This window comes from Chaetodon trifascialis, chromosome 13 (assembly GCF_039877785.1).
Source record: "Chaetodon trifascialis isolate fChaTrf1 chromosome 13, fChaTrf1.hap1, whole genome shotgun sequence".
NCBI classification, from domain to species: Eukaryota; Metazoa; Chordata; class Actinopteri; order Chaetodontiformes; family Chaetodontidae; genus Chaetodon; species Chaetodon trifascialis.
In genome coordinates, this window is record NC_092068.1 from 11021357 (window position 1) to 11042135 (window position 20779).

At 42.8% G+C, this 20779-nt stretch overlaps 2 protein-coding genes across 5 annotated transcripts; one reads left to right on the forward strand and one right to left on the reverse strand.

The window, feature by feature from the left end:
* Positions 1-866: 866 nt before the first annotated feature.
* On the forward strand, positions 867-14268 carry rrbp1a (ribosome binding protein 1a). 4 transcript variants are annotated; one of them, XM_070977665.1, is made up of 27 exons: positions 867-1044; positions 3704-4706; positions 5904-6058; positions 6210-6332; positions 6914-7066; positions 7286-7404; positions 7621-7774; positions 8897-9035; positions 9186-9367; positions 9462-9499; positions 9585-9660; positions 9768-9805; positions 9908-9989; positions 10092-10132; positions 10230-10305; positions 10410-10499; positions 10609-10695; positions 10781-10870; positions 10978-11070; positions 11159-11209; positions 11301-11381; positions 11687-11770; positions 11991-12068; positions 12698-12781; positions 12878-12976; positions 13472-13615; positions 13757-14268. In XM_070977665.1, the coding sequence occupies exons 2-27, from the start codon at positions 3722-3724 to the stop codon at positions 13793-13795; spliced, it is 3381 nt and encodes a 1126-aa protein (XP_070833766.1). In that variant the 5' UTR covers positions 867-1044; positions 3704-3721; the 3' UTR covers positions 13796-14268. The 4 variants fall into 4 exon arrangements, with proteins under 4 accessions (XP_070833766.1, XP_070833767.1, XP_070833768.1 ...); XM_070977666.1 differs by having other exon boundaries at positions 9465-9499; XM_070977667.1 differs by lacking the exon at positions 11991-12068.
* A 947-nt stretch (positions 14269-15215) lies between these two features.
* On the reverse strand, positions 15216-17693 carry cfl1l (cofilin 1 (non-muscle), like). Its single transcript, XM_070977998.1, has 4 exons — positions 17637-17693; positions 16221-16501; positions 16050-16126; positions 15216-15934 (listed from the first exon to the last, which is right to left on the reverse strand). Exons 1-4 carry the CDS (start codon positions 17637-17639, stop codon positions 15825-15827), a joined length of 471 nt encoding a protein of 156 aa, XP_070834099.1. The 5' UTR covers positions 17640-17693; the 3' UTR covers positions 15216-15824.
* Between the last annotated feature and the right edge of the window lie 3086 nt (positions 17694-20779).

Consider the following 20779-nt stretch of genomic DNA (forward strand, 5'->3'; position numbering starts at 1 on the left):
TTGGCCTGTAGCCTTGTTTGACAGTTTTACTTTTGTAAGTGAGATGATCCTGATGCTCCGGTCTATCTAGTGGTGACACCATTACAGAGAAGTGTAAATGAGAGTATGAGTCCTGCTTTTGACAAAGTACTTGAGAAAAACAAGGGGTCTGAATAGTATAAGCAGTACAGTGCATTTACCTATGCATCAGAGATCGTGTTCAAACTCATAGAAGTCTATTTTAATGATCAAGTTACCAAACTGTCCAGTCTGTTTTAATGATGAAGGTACCAAACCTTCCAGTGATACCAAATGTCAGCCCGAATTTTGAGGAAATTTGTTTGTTTGTAGTTTGCATATTTTTCTCAGTGCTAACGTCTCATAACTTTGAAGATACAAAATATGCATAGGCTACACATTACAGCCAGATAGAACAGTAAAGTATGATTTTAACAGCCAAATAAAGGGGGAACCAAAGGGGGAAAACTTTTTGCCAACAAAAACTACTACAGTACAACTGCTAGTTGTGGCCCTATAGGCCTCCATGTAAGGGAGAGAGAAAAAAAAAAAGCATTCCTCTTTGATATAATAAGAGCAAAGTTTCTCAAAATACAAAGAAAAGGTCGGCATAATGCTTGACAAAATTTACTTCAGTACTTTGTTTGGGAAACTGTATTTAGTTACATACCATTTCAAACAAACCACTTTTGTTCGACTGAAAACTGACCGACTGAGTGAGCCTTTTCATGTACTTAAAAGACTACTGCTCCCATCATGCTCACATCCGGCCTGAGGGCATTCCAGCCAATCAGCAGCCTTCTGGATTTATGGTAGCTATCTGGGGCACGGGGCCAGCACGTCTAGCCAGCTCGAAGTGCCACGACTTCACAGCAGACCACGGATACTCCAGCGGAGTGAGGGGGAGAGCACTGGGAAAAAAGCTAGTTAGCTAGATAGCTGGATAAATAGGTAGCTTGCACAGAAGTCACTTCCTTTACAACTCAGAGCTTTTGCCCTCTCTCCATTCCCTTTGAAGCAAGCAGACTTTGCTCCATAATCAGCGAGGTAAGTGTGGGAATCTTGGATTTTTTATTCATTGAGCCAGCGTTAGCTAGCTTGGGAAGCTATCTACCGCTAACTCCTGAGCTAACTACTAGTACGGAACGACAGCCGATTAAAGTTAGCTAAAATAATTTTAGTTTTTTTCTCTCTCAACGCCCATTTACTTTGCAGTTTTATTATAGCTTTTGGAGTGCAGTTTTGTTACGTAAACCGACACTTTAGACAACAATATGCAGGAAGATAGCCAAGTTCATTGATTCAAAGTGTTAGCTACAATACTAGCTTGCAAGTAATGATTAAAAGCATATCACATAAAGATAATTACTGGATTACACACTCTTTATTTGTGTTCGTGCATGTTTGAGTGGATAACGATGTATGGTGTCCTTAGTGCCTCGTAAGTCTGCGAGGCCTTTTTCAATCGTGCTTCCCAGTATAACAATTTTAGTATTAGTCTGATATTAAATAAACTATCGTGGAAGTTCTCGGAAGGCAATGCGTTTGTGCCGAAGTGTGGATTAAAAATGTACGATTTATTTTACGTGCAGATAATATCCTGTAAGTGTTTCAGAAACGAAAAGTGATGAAAGACAAGTTCTTGAATAGAGGGAAAATACATGCATTTCCATATTTTACCACCGTGGCTTGAAACCGTTTATGTAGATTCGTTTTAGCATAATACTCCTCTATGTACGAATGCACACCCTGCAGATATCCAACTGCCGATGAATGAAAGCCAGATACGTTAGACTTATAGGGTAGATAGTTTGGTAACTTTCGTCCTGTCTGTCAAGGACCGTGAGGTGCACCATAATCCTCAGAAAGTCGGGTTTTTTTAGCCGGATTTGGGTGCAGATGCACTATCATATGACATTAGGAGACTTTACAAACTTAAGCTTCCAGCATTTAGACGCTGCTGTGAACGAGGTCTCTGGACTGTGTTTCGATTCTTCTAAAACTCGCTCAGCAGTTTTCCTCTGCTGTGACACAAAGTCGGTTTGTTTTAAAACCATAAACCTCCGCAGTGCCACTCTTTTGTATTTATATATTTCCTCATAAGATAACATCTCATCCATAATCTAAAGGGGGATTGAAATGATAGCGCCGCGAGAGGGTTTTTTGTGTCCCTCAACTCTCAGCCGACTTTCCTTCCCTCCAGGCGAAGCATTCCAGCTTGCGACAAGCGCCTTTAAGATCCTTAAAGGGGTCGCTGAAGGCCCCTTTAGGGGATGGGTTTTTTTTCTGAAGAGCAGGAAATTAACTCTAAACATCAGCCAACTGTTGGAGGTTCTGGTATTTGTTGGTAACTTTGTGTACTTTGTCCACTTTTGTCTGTAACCCGTTTTGCGTCTATGGCTCGGGTGTCTTGGTGTTCAGTTTTCTTTACAGAAATATTTTCGGTGTATTTCCTGTTGTTTGATGCAGCCAAAATAATGGGGCTTTCTGCTGATGAGTAAAATTACATTTTTGTGCAGGATCGCTCGATTTCAGTTCATCTTGTGCCACAGTAGTATAATAATCCAAAATGATCACTTTAAGGTGCGAAGAAATTCTAACTGTTCAAAAAGACGTATTTGAAACAGTGCTGTAAATGAGACATTACTTTTAAAGAAATATTTCCCCAGCAGTTTTTTTCACTGTTTGCATGGGGGGGGGGGGGGGGGGGGGGAGTTCTCAGCCTGGTGCTGATATTTAATTGTATTTACTTTGGCTTTGTTTGTTTCAGTGCCTGTATTTACTCAGAAAGCTCAGTGCGTCACTTTAGAAATTAAGTGTACGAGATTAAACTGAGAGTGAATTTGAGCTGCCTGAACACATACGTTTGTTTTCATTAGGTACTCTTGAACAGTGTGATTAATTAAAACAGCTCTGCCATGAATTCCACTTTTTTAAGCTCATCATTTTTCTTCTTTTGTTGAGGTTGTCTGAAAGTTAATAATTCTACTTTATAATTATTGTTGAGGTTGTAGTGGGTGGTGGTGTTGTGCGTTATATTGAAAGGTGTATCTAACAGTCTTCCCCTCTCATTTATGTAAATATGGTGACCAAAATATTAGAAACATCTCAATGTCATGCATCCCAGTTCAACACCACTGTAAACTAAATCCTCAATAATAAGCACATTGTTACATTCATACCTCTGGGACAGTGTCAATCAAAACTAGACGTCATTATTTTTGTAAAGGCAGACTTTATGGCAGAGTTGTCGTATTGGATCACATTAGATTGTACAAGTGTACCTAATGAAGCGGCTGGTGTGTGCATGTTTTACCCAAAGTTAAAGGCTCTTTGGCCAGTTTGTTTTGTGCAGCTGTTGTTTGTCACACAGTTTGCTGATAAGAATTGCTGGTCTGCATTATGTAGTCAGCCCCAGCAAACTGGGGCTAACAGTGACACCTTGAGGCCTTTGAAGGTAGATGCTGTAGTTGTTCTCCATAAGGCTTTAATCAAAATTCTGTCCTATCAACCGCTCTCTTAATGCAGTCAGTTACATTTTGCCAATGCTCAGAGAAATACTGTTGGCCAATTAATTAATTAATGAACGTCTTCCTCCCCTCATAGAAATCCCTGGACTTTGGTTGTCTACAGTAAGCTGTTTCTTTTAGAAAAAGAGTCACTGAAGTTTTTATCTGTGTTGACAAGTCTGCCACTTTCTTTCTAGATTGACTGAAATTGAACAATGGATATCTATGACCCCCAGACCCTTGGGATAATGGTGTTTGGTGGATTCATGGTGATCTCTGCTGTCGGGATTGCTCTTGTCTCCACCTTCTCCATGAAGGAGACCTCTTATGAGGAGGCCCTGGCTAAACAACGCAGAGAGCTGAGTAAGACACAGTCTGCTCGCTCTGACAAAAAGAAAAAGGACAAAGTATCTGAGAAGAAGACCCGTGGAAAGAAGAAAGACGAAAAGCCCAATGGAAAGATCCCAGAGCCCGAGAAAATTCAAGAGGAAGCTGAAGCTGACGCAGTCATTGAGTCTGCTGCTGCCCCAGTTGTAGCTGCTGCTCCTGCTCCTGCCCCCGAGTCTGTCCCCGCTTTGGAGGTTAAACCAGCTGCAGCGCCAGCAGACACCCAACCCAAGACTGCTGCTGAACCAAGCCCAGCTCTTACAGAGTCTTCACCCGCACCCTCACCTAAAGAGAAAAAAAAGAAGAAGGTGGCTAAGGTGGAGCCGGCTTCTACCCAGTCAGCTCCTCTCGTGGCTACCCCTGCACCACTCAAGTCCTCAGCAGTCCCTCAGTCAACCCAGGCCCCTGTGCCTGCGCCGACTAAAGCAACCTCTGCATCTGCCCCAGCCAAGGGTGCCCCTGCCCCAGTTAAGTCTGCCCCTGCCCCAGTTAAGTCTACCCCTGCCCCAGCCAAGTCTGCCCCTGCCCCTGCTCCAGCCAAGTCTGTTCCTGCCCCTGCCCCAGCCAAGTCTGCTCCTGCCCCTGCCTCAGCCAAGTCTGCCCCTGCCTCAGCCAAGTCTGCCCCAACCAAGTCTGCTACAACCCCAGCAAAGTCTTCACCAGCTCCAGCCAAGACTGCCCCAGTGCTAGAGGCTGTCACTAAAGATGTCCCAGTGATGGCAGTGCCACCAGTGGGATCTCAGCAGGGTCCCACTGTTGCAGGTAAAGCACAGGAGCCCAAGAAGAAGGCCTCCAAGAAAAAGACTGAGCCTGGTAAGTAGATCTGTTTTAGAGCTATCTCTAGAGATTTACAATTGTAACTACATTTATTATATTTCTTTGAAATACTCATTTTATCTTATTATATTATGTAGAGGGTTATTAAAGAGAATGCTTCCAAAATGCTGAAATCTGTACAATATCTCAGCATAGCATGAGAATAATACACACATCTTGAGGCTCTGAAGGATGTCACGTGACCTGCAGTTTCAAGTGTGGCCACTATGCCAAAATCACAGCACAGCTCCTCACTCTCTGTGAGTGCTTGGTAACTTCCTCTCTATCAAATTTCAGAATTCTCACACTGATTTATGAGAATTTTTAAACAAATAATTTTATTGCATAAAAAAGATGCCTTTTTGGGGCTTGGATAACCTTCCTGATATCGTTCCTTTTTAACCCTTTCATTCTTTTATGCGTGATGTGTAGTTTGGACCTTGGTTGTGTCCACATCAGTGCCTCTGCAGGTCTCTGCTACACTGCTACTGCGCTTACCCACAAATCCTTCAATCAAGGATCAGAGCCACTGTGGTCTGTCAATATGCTGTGACACAAGAAGTTTCATTTAAAACTGGCCTTTTCCTTTGAATTGGAAACGGCTGTTTTGGCAGGAACTATGTTAGCTGTAATACTGTTGATAGCTTTCAGACTTGAATGGAGGTGGAGTAGGGGCACGTCTGTATGGTTGAGTCGCACACGCCCACGCTCACAATCTAAGGCAGTAATACCCTGTCAGTGTTGATGAACTTCTAGCTGTGTATCCGTGGAAAGTAGTGCCAATGTCAGTTGTGGGTAATGTCTGGCACTCAGTTCTGAAGGGCATAGAGCACGCCAGCTTGTCCAAACACCACTGCCCTGTTTTGTTAGCTGACAAAGGCTCTCAGTGCCCGGACAATGGGTAGGGAGAGGGGTGGGGTTCTCCCTTGCCTGAGGCTTGTCTCCGCCTGGTGCTACAGTGCCCCACCATTTTGCCATCCGAGGCTGCCAAGGGCCCCAGACCCAAAGGACAAGTCGCAACCTTGTCTTTTTCCTGACACAGTGTGGGAATTTAGACTTCACTGTGACAGCCTAAAGAGCTTTAAGACTGTCCTGCTTTTTAGTTTTAGACTTGAAATATATTCTGAATTCCTTATACGTATGCCACTGTGTTCTTGTGTGCTTCATTGAAATGTTTTGTGTTTGCCTCTTTAGTGGCAGCTGTGGATTCCGCTGATGCTCCGCTGTACCTACCCTACAAGGCTCTGGTGTCCACCGTCAGTAGCATGGTGTTCAGTGAGGGAGAGGCTCATAGGCTCATTGAGATCCTGTCTGAGAAAGTTGGCATCATTCAGGACACATGGCACATGGTATGAGCCACTGCAGTCAGCGATGAGGAAAATAAGACACCTTTTAGACTTAAGAGTCTTCGGGCACTTGATAATTCACTGAATAGAAGTGACACTTCTATGGAGACAAACTTCATTTTTGCTGTCTTTTTGTATACATATGCATTTTCAGGCAACTCAGAAAGGAGATCCAGTGGCTATACTAAAGAAACAACTGGAAGAGAGGGAGAAACAGCTGGCAGCAGAGCAAGAGGATGCTTCTGCAGCAAAGAACCGTCTCAGAGAACTCACCAAGGTACAAGCGCCTGTCAGGTCAACAAGGTGGTGCCAAATTCCTTTTGCAAAAACATCATCTGGTCTATAGCTATCCTGGCAGCCTGATGAGGCTCTAATACTCATTACAGTTAATGAATTTCTTTGTTCTTCTTAGATCCTTTCTACTATTGAGGCAACAAGTACAGCTTAGCCTGAAGGTGGCAGCAGAGGAAAAAGCCATGTTACCTAAACATGAATGCGTACTGATGTTTGGATTGCAGTCCTCGTTATTTTTTGTCCTGAAGGTGGCACTAGAGGGCAGTTAACAGGGTTACCCCAGGACACTGGCCATGTCCATAAAGAGCTCTCTGTTTCATAGTAATCTATCCATTACATTTACATTTAGATAATGTACATATATTGCATATCTCATGCAATATCTTTGTCAGCCTATGGGTGGCAGTACATGACAGATCAAAGTTCATCCTTAGGTACCATGGCTTTGCTCAGCAACTGTCATTGACAGTCTGTCTTGAACATTTTAAGACACCACAGTACTTTTTCCACAGACACATTACAGTGATTGAAATGTGCTTTTCTGACCATGCTGTCTGTTACCAGGAGCTGTCTGCAGAGAAGTCCAAGGTGGCCAGCGTGGAGACGAGACTGAGTTCTCAACTAAGTAAGAGGGAGCAAGAAATGATTGCTCTGCAAGCTCGCATGCAGGCCAGTTACCAGGACCATGTAGCCCAGACCCAGGGGCTCAATACAAAGGTCAGTTCTCATACATACAATTCAGATTATTATATTTTAGTTTTTCATTTTGTTATTGTATTACCCTCGCGGTAATCTGACTGCTAATTAAATGTGAAAGTGTAGTTTTTCCTTTCTTGAAACATAGTTGTCTTGACTAATTTAAAGCAGCTGTCTGTAGTGTGAGAGTCCAACATGACTGGTGTATGAAAAAAAACAAGCTTTAAAATAATTTTACAGATCCTCAGCCTGCAGGACCAGCTGGAAAAAGGCCCCAATGCCCAGCTGGCCCGTCTACAGCAGGAGAACTCCATTCTCCGTGATGCCCTCAACCAAGCCACGAGTCAGGCTGAGAGCAAGTGAGTGTTTCTCTTTAACACTAAATGAAACGCAATGATCCATAAAGACATGCATCTTTGCTCTTCATGCTGATGCTAATTAAAGTGACTATTGAGTACAGTGTGTTGAAATCTAAGGTGTGTTCGTACCAGACCTGAAGGCTGGCTCATGTTTTGGTGAGGCCCTGACTCTTTCTCCTTGCATCTCTCTTTCTGCGTCTCTTACTCTGTCTTCAGACAAAATGCGGAGCTGGCGAAGCTGCGTCAGGAATGCACAAAGTTAACAAAGGAACTTGGAGAGAAGACCGAGAGTCTGCTTGCTGATGAGCACATCAGGAAAGGCCTGGAGGCCAAGGTCTCCGCTACTGAGAAGCAGCTCTCCCTGCTGCAGGTTGGCCTGAGCTGTGGGAACACCACATTACCTCTATTAGAAATGACAGTGGATGTGATCAAGTTTCCACATGGAGACAACTTATTCCATCCTTTTTTTTTTTTCTTCGCAAATGCTGTTTCTTGTTTGAGCAGCCAGTTAGAGTCTTTGCAAAATGCAAGCCTAGACCTTTCCCGCCTACCCTCCAACCCCCTAATGTTATGGGAAGTTTAATTGCCTTGTAATCATAGAGCCCAGGGCTGGGCTGGAATGCAGCCATACAATAATGGGGCAGCAGGGAAAATGCTTCTCAGCACCAGCTGGAATGTGTGCGAGTCCAAGCACCTCTCCTCTCCAGCCCTCTGTAACTGGCTGTAAAAAGAGCAGGAACAGTCTGGTGCTATTTGCAACTCGCGACTATCAGACAGTACATCTCAAGTATGGTATTTATATTTTTTTTGTGTACTGTCAGCCTACACAGTCACGCACTGATGGAATGCTGTTGGTCTCAACTATTACAGTTATATGGAGCAAGTGAGTCATCATTGCCTGACAGTCAAGAGTTGATTTAGGTTAATCATTCACTAACATCCCTCAGGAACACTTTAATGTTATGCAATGGCTCACGTCACTGTGCTGTACACATGCTCAAATGATGCAAGAGATGAGTTTGCTCTCATTTATGTGACTTGCTGATTGTCGGTACCTTTGTGGTGCATATGTGTCGCTCGACTGATCGGCCTCCTGTCGTCATCAGCGGTCAGCTGCTTTGACTCAATTAGGCGTATAGCCTAATCATCTTACATTCCCGTCAGTTTCAAAGCACTTCCTGCAAGACACTTCCTCTTAGAAAGTTCCAAACAAATGACTTGGCATGCTGTTAAAATGTCTTGTTTTATTTTCTTATGACACAACATCAAGTCAAAGGATATTCAGATTGCCCTATCGGTGAATTAACTGTCATTGTTTTATTATGTCCTTATCTCCAAATGTGTGGAAATATGATATTTTAAAGATACTTAACAGAAAAGAGACAAATGCACTGCTACTGCCTTGTGACTCAGTGGTGCCAAGGAGGATGTCTTTGTGAATCTTTGCTGCCCCCTGCTGTTGTACATGACATGCTGATGAATTTTGTGGCAGGCCAGCCATTCGGAGAGCGAGCAGGCGTTACAGAGGAGATTGGAGGAGGTGTGCGAAGAGCTCAGAACTACACAGAGTAGAAACAGCAGCCTGCAGGCCTCTTTGGACAAGACCCAGCAGGACAGCAGCTCACTGTCAGGTCAGAGAATGGAGGAACAAGGTCTTAATGGCTGCCAGATGAAAAGGCATTCTTGAGCTTTGGGAATATGGAGCCGGTGGTTTTCACAGAATGCAGAGTACAGAACAAGTTGTGCGAGGTGTGTTTTCACAATGGCCTTTGTTCCTGCAGAGTTTCAGGTGTGTATAGGGAGATTGGAGGCGGAGCTCAGGGAGCGCTCTGCTCAGGTGGATGCCCTCACCACCCAGCTGGAGGAGACCCAGGCAGAGAAAAACCAGCTTGTACAGCAGGTGGCCTCCATCAACTCACTGCTGGAGGCCAGTCAGACCAAAAATGAGGAGGATAACAGTCAGGTAGGACTTGCATTTTCGGTTTGACTTTTCTGAAGTGGCCAGACACTTGGCCCCAAGTGATCACCCCTAAGGATGTTTATGGTGTCTGATTCAGCAGGGGAATGCTGCAGAACTGGAACAGCTAAAGCTCAGGTAGGTGCTGTGAACGTCTTTTGTTCAGAGTCAGCGTCAGATCCGGAGCCGTTCCACTGATTGAAATGCTTTGCCCCCACTGCAGCCTTCAGGAGAGAGACAGCCAGCTGAGCACACTTAACGATGAGCTGAAGCAACTGCAGATGAAGCAGGAAGCTGCTGTAAGTGTCGCAAACGTGTGCAATTCCATCTATCGCCACATCGTTTTTATTGGCATAAAGATGTGGAAGTGACACTGCTAATCACAAATAATGTGCTGTTCTAACAGGAGAGCACTATTGTTGAGCTACAACAAACAAATAAGAGGTATTGTGATTTTTCCTTTCAGTCGATCTGACTCAAACCTTTTTCATACCTTTTGTTTATTTTCTGCTATTAACACTTAATCCAAATTGTGCGTCGCTTTAGTGAGGATGCCAGTCTCATCACATCACTTCAGGATGAACTTAAAAACCTCAAGGAAGGCATGGTACAACTTAACAACACACCAGTAAGTGTGCCTCTTGATGTGTTGCATGATTCTGCCTCGAGAGCTGCTCTGCAGAACGAAACACGATGTCTGCGACTCATTTGCATGTCCACTCTGTTTCAGGTGTCAGATAGCTCTGCAGAGCTGGGACTACTACAGAACAGGTAAACGAGTGCTGGCATGTGAAACAAAGGTCAGTGTCACATCTTGTGAGGTCTGTTATACATAAATCTCTGTTGTCTACTTGGGTCCTTTGACTAGTCTGACTGAGAAGGATGCCCTTATCACATCACTACGAGAGGAGCTGCGTGAAGTGAGGGAAAAGAGCACTGGCGCAGTAAGGCTGTCCACACTACACACCACAACACACGAGTGGTTTATCAAGCAGGACTGCTTTGCTCTTAATCACCTTCCTGATTATGTCATCCATTGTTTTACCAGAATGTTACAGCAGAACTGACAGCCTTTCAAACTGAAACCAAAGAAACTCTCCAGACACTCTTCCCACAGATACCTGTAGAGACAGAGCAGGTAGGAAAGGAGGATCCGCTGACTGACCTTTTATCCTCATGATTTTGGTCATTATACTGTAAAATAATGAGCACATGAATTATGTATGTCTGCTTTTCTCCTCGCGTAGTCCAACTGGTTACAAGTATTTACACAGAAAGCTCAGGAGGCTCTCAGCCAGCAGAGCCAAGAGACTCAGTCCAGCCCAGCGTTGCCTGTAAGCCACAGTTTTCTAATGCTACCACATACTGTTTTCAATTAGCCCAGCAGAAGCAGCTCTGAATGTGTTTCCTTTGTTTCAGGAGCTGCTCGAGAAACTGAAGGAGGCTGAGGAGAGCCATGGCTCACTGCAGGCTGAATGTGAACAGTACAGGACAGTCCTGGCTGAAACAGTAAGTGACTTGCATAAATATGTGTGGGTGTATGTATATACGTTTTTTTATGTGAGTTTGGAGTCAATTTATGCAGTTCATTTAATCCCATTTCCCTTCTCCTTCAGGAAGGAATGCTGAAACATCTGCAGAAGAGCGTGGAGGAAGAAGAACTGGTGTGGAAGTCCAAGATGGCTAACTCAGAGGAACAGCTGAGAGTGGTAAGTTGCCTCTTTGAAATGTAGCCATGTGTGGGTACCCCTTCCTTATTTTTAAGACCTCACAATAGTCTGTCTCACACATTACCAGGCTTTGGAGAAGGTCAGCAAACTGGAGGCAGAAAACCAAAGTGTAGAGCAGGTGAGGAGTCTTCCACACTTACTTGCGTTAAGGTAGCAGGTTCGAAACGCATGCTCCCATGTGAAACTATTTATTTTGGTTCTCTCTGCAGTTGAAGGAGCAGATGATGCTCCTTGAAGCCCAGCTGGAGAAGCAGTCAGAAAACCAGGGGGCTTTAGAGGAGGTGGAGCAGGTACATGAGCAGCTCACACCTACAGATCACAGCTGCCTCACTGCTGTTCAATGATTGGTTGTATTTTGTGTCTAAGTTGATTTAAGTTGTTTTATGTCTACCTTGATTTAATGATTGAAATTCCTTGTCAAATTCATGAAATATTATAGAAATAGTGTCAATGTGTCATGAGGGGGTTTTTTGTTGTTGTTGTTTTTTTGTTATGAAATCCTTAAATAATTTCACATATTTAAAGGTATCAGCCTCACGTGGTGCATTTAAAGCTAGACCTGTCGGACATATTTGTTTCTGTGCTCGGTTTTCAGCTGAAGCTGCAGCTGTCAGAGTATCACAGCCAGCTGGATTTGGCCCAGAAGGAGGTCCAGGCACACAAGGAGGAGCTTGCACAGGTGACTTTACTGACTCGACCTGCTTTCCCATCCAGACAATATTTACACATTCATATACCAGTGTGACTGAGGTGTCATTTACGAGGTGTCACATGTCATGATGTTTATGGAAATCCCTCTTTAACCCACACAATCAACCAGGTGAGGTGTTGGAAACTTGTGACACAAAGGGGATTCATGAATGGGAGGTTCTGTAACTAGTGACGACTTCCTGTTTCAGGTCAGAGTGCAGCTGGGCGAGGTTGCGATGCGGGCTCAACAGGAACAGAATGGCCCCGCTGAAGCTCAACCCAGTCAGGTCAGGGTGCAGGGGTCACAGGGCACCCTTCACTTTCTGTTCAGAGAGTACTGGACTGCGACTGGGACACTTCTCCTGAGATCTCGTTTCTTTTTTTTTTTTTTTAATTGCTCTTTAAATGAACCCCACTTCAATTCAATAATAAAAGACGTGTTCTTTATGATCTGGCTCAACATGTAGTAAAACCCGTGTCCTGAATGAAGGATGTGATCACGAGGGTAGCAGATGACTGATAAAGAAGTGCTGTTTTTCCAGTCCGTCCAGTACACCTCCGACACAGCGGCTGGTTATGCTAACCACTGTTTGCATTGACTGAGTGGACCTAACTCTAACCACTGCTCTCTCTCACCTTTTACGGCATGCTCACTTCTCCTTTGTTTCCAGATATTTGTTTGTACGTTTCTTAACAGCAAGAGAGGGTTTTTTTTTTTTTTTGACTTCAGCCTTTCACTCGAAATCTTCAGAGAGGCACCTAACTTGGCACACAGGTCCTGCAGCTTTTTGTCTGTGTGTTTGTGTGTGTAGTGCTGCTGCTTTGGCACAAGAATGTTTGCATACACACATGTATGTGTTAGCCATTTGTCTGTGTACATATTCACTGTGCGTGTGCTCTTTTTGTCTGCCATCAGGTCCGGAACGAGTTGAGTCAGACGACCGAGAAGCTGCACAGGGAGGCGGCTCAAATGCAGCAGCTTTCCGAAGAGTTTGAGCAGGTATCCGCCATCGTTGGTGCAGTTTTTTATAGGGTGACTGCTAGACTCTCAATTGATAGCATTAAAGTGTGTGCGGTGTGTGTTGTCAACCTCCAGGCCCAGAAGACTATAACAGACCTTCAGGCTCAGCTGGATGTCCTGAAGGTTTCTGCAGAGTCGCCACAAGCTGACACAGAAGATGTTACTCAGCTCAAGGTGCAGTTACAAAGAATCCAAACATTTAATTGTGATTGAAAGCTTTCATGTTCTATTTTTTTAGTCTGCCCTGGATTGTTGTAAATCTCATATCCCACAGAGTATCCAAGAGTGACAGGGGCTACCACTCCTAATAGGAAGGAGACACACTCATCAGCTTTGTAGTTTTAACACTGATTCAAACATGTGTTTGAAGTTGTACTGATTGCCTCAAAAGATGGAGAGCTTTTATTTTCTCCAACAGTAGGTATTTATGTCTCCAAAGCTCTCATCCTCGCTTTCTCACCTCTCAATTTAATGACTCGGGTGTTCAATATTACATAAAAAATAAGACAAAATCAATAAGCTCAGCTCATTCTTATGCATATTTTTACAATAACGGAGTTTATTGCAGGAAATCAAAAATTTAAATGACCTGCAATAAATTGTTACTGTGAAAAGAATCAGGAAGGAGAAGAAGAACATTGAGTGTCATTTTTACTGTTGTCGTAACAGGAGCGCCTGGAGAAGGAGAAGAAGCTGTCCAAAGACCTGGGCCAGGCTGCCACCAAGCTCCAGCAGCTTCTCAAAGTCACTCAGGAGCAGCTGACCAAAGAGAGAGACACAGTGAGGACACTACAGGAGCACCTGGAAGGCAAGGTGAGACAATCGTGACCATACATGTCGCATTGGCAGACGTGTCTCCACAGCGTTGGCTGAGAATAAGAATCTAATTCCTCAAATTGGCATTGACACCGTGCTAAATTTAAATCTAATCCTTTTCTTATTTTTGTTTTCAAGGGAGAATACGTGGAGCTGAAGGAAGGAACATCTGTCTGAGAGGAAGTTCCCTGCAGACACTACAAAAAAACTGCCAAATATGCCTTATGATTACCATAGTTATGCATTCCAAAACTATTTCTTTCGTGTACTGTAGTTGATTGCATTTGTTGCAAGTGTAGGAGTCAGATGTTTGATATTATGAACATTTCAAAGCAAGATTAGAGGAGAATCCTGCTACAATCTTTACTGAAACCCACATTCCATCAACAATTCTGGCTATGTCAGAAGTTATTTATCCCCCTGCCTTATATTCCAGACATTTCCCCATAGTTCAGTGTTAAAAAGGGAAACCGATTGTACGTCAAACGTACATCAACCTGTGCAATTACTTTGTATGTCTTTTCTATGTGGTTGAATGATGGGAACATTTTATGGTTCAATGTTTCATTACCTTTAGGGCCCGCTTTCCTCTGTAGCTGGCTGTCAATAACACAAATTTGTATGAATGAATAAACTACAGTGTAGCTCTACATGTTTCCCGTTCACTGTCTGTGTCACACTTGCATTACATGCACATTGTACACCTGTACTGAACTCATGATACTAAGAAGTTAATGTTCAGACTGACTACACTCATTTTACAACTGCAACAGCTGTTGCAAAATGCTGTCACAACTCTGCTGTGCAGGGAACAGTTTCTGACAGGACGTACGACTACACAGTACATCATACAGCAAAATGTTGGCGTATCATCTCTCCTCATAGCACACTACTGTTAGAACTCTGTTATCCTTTAAACTATGAGTAGTATTTCTAAAAGCTTGTTAAAAATGTGGCTTTGTTTCACACACAGTAAGCTTCAGGTTCCATCAATGGTCATGGCACAAGGAAGCGTATTACAAGAGGGAGTTCCTTAGCAGTCATGAATGAATGAACATAGACAGCTGACGTTTCTCCTCCAGGTTTGGTGGAGGCCACAGACTGTACGTCAGGTCTGAACGTGTCAGAGGGCGAGGCGCTGCTCCCGCAGGCCAGGGGGATAGACTGGTGATGGAGATGTCCGTGCAGTTGTCCAAAGGGTCTCCGGATTCACCTTGTGGTCCTTACGGCTGCAGTGAATGTGAATGAGGACAACTCTGTTTCAAAGTCCAATGATAGTTTGCTCTATTTCCAGTGTACAAGTCTATTATGGATAGCACGCAGAGCTTGGTTTAACTTAAGCTACACCTTCCTTAACACCTGGCTTAAGCCCAAAGTCAGCTTGCTGACCCAGATGAAGATGAAGAAAATGGAGATTTGATCAAATGAAACCAAAGTGTGGAAAAATGATCTCAGGACTGATGATTGATTAGTGGGTCAAAGGTGATAATCACACCCAGGACAAAAGCAGAAATGCTGTTTTCTAAATGCTTTCCCAAATCAGCAGGCTACACCATCTCACTTTAAATAAATAAATGATGGAAAAAGAAAAACAGCTCACATTTGCACTATTGGTTGCATTGAATTTATTTGACAATACTCGGCGTGCAAAAAGCTCTACATTTTCAATGAAACTTTGTTTTGTTCTTTGTAAAAGTTGTACTGCTCTTTATGTGTCCACCAGAGTATAACAGGTGTTAGATTTACAGGCCCAGCCATTTTGACAAAGTCAACTCTACTAGGGTGTCCATGGGGATATTTTACACAATATAGTATGCAGCAAACATGTCATCAGTGACTAACCCATAAAGGAAGACACATGGTGAATACTAGTATGCTGGGATGCAAACAGTATGTACATAAAAACACCAAATAACTGATATGAGAAAAATAAATGTACCAAGAGTCAAGTGACAGACAACAGTATCATTGATGTATGGATACATTAAAGAATGAATAAAATTACATCTGAACAGGACTGATTTTACAGTCCAACTGGTGTAACTGGTTGGTTTATTGGGGCACAAACAGCAGACATTTGTGTTACAGGAATCTCATCCTGCCCAGAGGCCAACCCTTCCCCTTCAAGCTTTGTTGACCAAATCAAAAAAAACAATACATTTTTCTGAAATGGGAGACAGATGGTTTAATGACCCCTCTCAGCATGCTAAACATTGACCCCCTCAAGGCTGGTTATGTCTTTCGCCACCAGTCCTGCAAAGGCGTGCCTGTCACCGCAGTCGGAAGGTTCATTCATCTGCAGATTATGTTTGATACCTGTTGAAAACATCACGAGGGAACAAAATTCAGTTTGAATTCTAGGGCCATCAAAGTCTACAAAAGTCTAATGCGATGGCAAAAAGAAATATGACAAAATGGAAGAAAACCTCACCAGTCATGCACTTCTTAAGAGCATCTTTTGAACTAGCGAAGGCCATTTTATCTTTGACACAGCCAGTTTCCGGACACCTGTTATGAGGAGAAATCATTATTCAAGTGTAACACACATGAGAATGTTTGAACGTTTGACTATTTATGCTTCAATCACAACACAAGGACCTACCACAGCACGAAGACCAGCTCTTTTTTGTTGCTTGATTCCTTGGTGTCAAAGTGGCAGTCATACAATATGTAGCGGCACCTTTTAGGATCCAGCAGACCCTTGAAGGCCAAAAAGGCATCGTCTCCCACCAGATCGGCTTGGCGGACAACTTCATCCTTGAGAATGAAGCCATCCTTGATTTTAAATGCCGCCACTCTTATATGCTGCATCGGTTCACTTCTCTGTAATTTAATATCAGTGATGAGGTCCTTCACTTCATCAGAGACTTGTACCCCAGAAGCCTGTTGTGAGAAAACACAAGACATTACATGTCACTAAGCCATTGTCTACGACTTGTTTTGCTGACACAAAGACATTTTATCACATGTATTCTCTGAAAGGTATGAACCCCACTGATCACATGTAATGTTGGTGAGCTTGTGAGCTCATTTACCCTAAGACAGAAACACACAAAGATGAAAAATGTAGTGCAGATTTCCTTTGTGACTTACAAGTCATTCAAATTTTACAGAATGATGGTAAGAGCCACACACACACACACATATATATATATATATATATATATATATATATATATATATATATATATATATATATATATATATATATATATATATATATATATATATATATATCTCAAGAGTTGAGGATTAATTCCATTAAAAAAGAAAGAAAAAAGAGACAAAGCAGCTCTTATCAATGAAGACTACTACTACCAAGTCAGATTTACCAGTTACATGTACGCAATCTTGTGAAATGAGATTATCATAAAGACTATCACAGTCTGAGCAGTGAGTGGGGTTAGGGCCTGAGCTCATATTTGAGCAGATGTTCACTCGAACTTTGGTTTTCAGTCAGAAAGCAGAACTAAAAGATGTAGAAAACAGGAAGCTCATCAAAACCAGGCATTGGAGAGAAGTGTTAACGCTATTTAAGCAAGTCAGTGTGCTAATGCTCTGCCAGCTTTGCAGCAGTAACATGCTGTGGCTGCTGCCTACCCCATGAATTTTCTTTGACTCTGTCACATTCCAGTCATTGTGGAACAAGTTAGCACAAGAAAGACCGCCTCAGGGGACTCTCTCAGAACAAGTTTGAAGCACGAACAAAGCTCCCTCCATTTTGGAGGCAAAACCACACCTTGAACAAGGCTTTTCAAACACTCTCTTTTCACTCAGCAAACCATTTCCTCAACGAACCATCCAACAAACACCCCACACTGACTGTGAATATCCACACAGCCAGGCTTCACTGTGTTTCTACGTTTTTACATATAGTGTTAAAATTAGGTCATGGCACTTTAAAGTTTCATCAGTTCTACATCACTTGTCCTGTGGGACACACAATTCACAAACAAGAAGTTGTCAACTGACACGGCGCAAGTCCCCCCAGCCAATTGTTTTTGTGAAAGCTACTCACCATTTTGCATCTGATGTGTGAAGGAAACAGGCAGCAGAGAAAAATGGCACCACCAGTCAAAATGCTGAAGGGTCATAAGGAAAGAGAGCAGGTTGACTCACAGAGGAGGGGCTGGGGTAAATGAGCACACCTCCAAAACTGGGCCCACCCCCTCCTCCCAGGTGTTACACAGTTTCAGCTGCAACCTGAGCATTTGCATTTAATCACATTACATTTGAACCTTAGATCACAATGAACATATGTGCTTCATTGTCTGGTACAAGACAAACATTTTGTCATCCCGTCATCTTACATTTGGTTGAGGTAGAGCTCTTCCTTTTAAGGTAAAACCTCAGGTGAGCTTGTGCCGGTGATTGGTGGGAGTGAAACATAACGCCCTTATATGGAGACAAACCTGTCCACATTTTTAACACATCTGCTGCTGAGATGCAGCTCAGTGGCCTTATAAGGTAAAATACAGGATGAGCACACAGATGTGTCAAAAGGAGTTATCTAGCTACCTCTGAGGTGAAATGCTATACCTCCATCAGATTCCAGTAGTAAGAGTCGATAGGTAGATGTACAGAAATGGAAAGAGTGTCGATCTAATCCTACTCTAAACACAGCATTTTCTAGTTTCTACGCATGTGTACCACCAAAGTGGATCAATCTGGACAAAATGAACTTCAAGTGTAAATTTTGATTTGCTTTCTTTAGCCAAGACTGATGGGTTGGTGCAGTTGCAATTTATTGTTCTGTTTCAGAGGCCCAAAGGAGCACAATTGTGACATGTCTGTACAAGGCCACTGGAAAAATACTTTGAATCAGAGTAAAGAGAGGAGGGTTTGACACCAGGTAAAAGAAAGACAGAAGGAAAGAAAGAAAATGCATTTAAGCAGGGCATCTTCAAAACATGTATGATAATTCCATGTCTGACTTTAGAGTAATAAAAAGTGGAACTTTTTGTAAAGTCCAGGTATGTAGAATAGGGGTTATTGGCTCAGCTCAGAGGAGGGGCACCTGGGCCCCCTGACACTCCTCTAGTCCTACATCATGCTGTTTGCAGTGGTGGAAAGTACTGTACTTAAATACAAATTTGAGGTACTTATACTTCACTGAATCTTTCCTTTTTCCTGTTGCATTATATTTCCACTCCACAACAGTTCTGAAGCAAATATTGTACTTTTTACTGCACCATATCTATGAGTGTAGTATTACTGTTAGCTAGTAGAGATTGAGTAAACAGTAAGTGAATAAGTAGAGCCCATTCTCTCTGTTATGCCTAAATATTTGTTCTACATAATGTAAAATAGTACATGGCAGTGTGTCAGTTAGATATGAAATCTTGACAAAAGGGATTTTCTCAGCAGGCAAAATGTGAAATCCAAAAGTTGCTGTTGCAGCATCACGCTTTCGTTGGAGACACTAAATGAAAAATACTCCAGATACCCATGAGAGGGAACTGGCTCACTGGCAAACAAGAAAATGACATTCTCCAGCTTTTTTTTTTTTTTTTTTGATGGTTCACGTAATCTAAGCTCTCCTTTTGTTGGAGAATTATGGCATCAGAAACCATTCCTCCACAGTGACTGCTTTGAAATGCAGATACTCTGCTTCAGCTTCACAGTGTCTTCACTTCCCCTGTGTGGATTTGTGGTTTATGGACAGTCAGAGTCCCGCCCCACATCTGGACTACCTCCTGTTCCAAAAAGCAGGGTGCCTAAATGACAGCACATCATAGTTTGCCTGTTCACACTTGCACTGCAAGCACAGGAATCTGTGAGTCTGAAATAGTGTGTGTGTGTGTGTGTGTGTGTGTGTGTGTGTGTGTGAAATAGCTGACATTCTGTCTTTATGACAGAGTTACCTACAGAAAGCTCTCTGAGGGTTGTTTTTAGGTTTATCATCATAACTGTGGTAAGGCCTGCAGACGGAGCTAATGGCAGCCAGCAGTGACTTTTCAAAGCAGTCAAAGGGAAATCCAACCCCGAACCTCACACAACAGGAAACGGCTGCTGCATAACTCTCTGTCAGTTGAAAACTTCATGCTGCTGCAAGCACATTGCAGATTCGGCCACAAGCAACAAATCCAAACCCATGAAAACTCTGACATCTACTGGTAATAGAAAGGCACTGAACTGTCCATCTGGTTTTGGGTTATGTAACGTGATGCCTAAATCACTCTGTGGACAGTGAGGCCATCTGCCACCAGCAACCTGGACTGGTATATAAGAAGAGTTACTTTCAAGGCCTGCTATTGGCTGATCAGACCTTAAGAGTGCCATTTTGGGTCCTTGTTATACACATAGGAGTCACTGGAGTCTGCACATAGAATCACACTTTAACTTTGCCAAAGTTGCTTTTAGCTTCTTTATACAAAGCTGTTAAGTCCTTTTTCTATGAATTGTTTTGACTCTTAAGTCATTTTCTTAAGGTATGGAACTTTGCTTCACTCTACTCTAAACAGCTCTGACCTTGGCTCAAGTTTCAAGGTTATTGCACTATTATTGGGTGTGATCAGTCATATTTTCTCCGTTGATTATTACAATTCTGCCACTCAAAATAATTATCCCCAAAAGTAATTAGCTAGTTTCCATTAATAGACGTTGTTTGGCCAAGGTTTGTAACAATTTGCTAAAGCACGCAAGAAAAAAGTAGCATTAGAGACATGTTGCCATATGTTGAGGTTGCAATTCAATGTGAAGTGAACTTTTTCATTGCAGAGGCTTTTTGTATGTGCTTGCAGAGAACTCGATACCAAAGAAAAGGGAGGAGATGCCACACAGAAAGGTTCAACATTTTAGAAAATATGCTTTTGTTTTCTTGCCATGAATTAGATGAGATTTATGAAATTTATACCAGCCCGTATCGTGAATATAGGAAGCTACACTGCTCAAAAAAATGAAGGGAACACTTAGGCTACGTTTACACTTCAGGAAAACATATATGTTTTCATGCAGTTTGGCCTCTCATTTACATGCAGGAGTTTTTTTCACGGAAAACGATAATTTTTAAAAACTCTGGCCAAAGTGGAGATTTCTGAAAACGGCAGTTATTTGTCAGTGTGTAAACTGAGTTAAACGGCGTTTTAGGTTTCCGAAACATCACAACATGCGACTGAATACTTAACGTCATGTGAGCGACCTATGTTTACACTCGCGTCC

Coding starts and splice junctions, on each gene's coding strand:
- rrbp1a (XM_070977665.1), top strand. CDS start 3,722: ATGGATATCTATGACCCCCAGACCCTTGGGATAATGGTGTTTGGTGGA. Junction 10,500..10,608: donor TACCTGTAGAGACAGAGCAG/GTAGGAAAGGAG, acceptor CTCCTCGCGTAG/TCCAACTGGTTACAAGTATT. Junction 12,977..13,471: donor AAGATGTTACTCAGCTCAAG/GTGCAGTTACAA, acceptor TTGTCGTAACAG/GAGCGCCTGGAGAAGGAGAA.
- cfl1l (XM_070977998.1), bottom strand. Junction 16,127..16,220: donor GAGCTGGTCTTCGTGCTGTG/GTAGGTCCTTGT, acceptor TCCTCATAACAG/GTGTCCGGAAACTGGCTGTG. Junction 15,935..16,049: donor TCTTAAGAAGTGCATGACTG/GTGAGGTTTTCT, acceptor TGTTTTCAACAG/GTATCAAACATAATCTGCAG.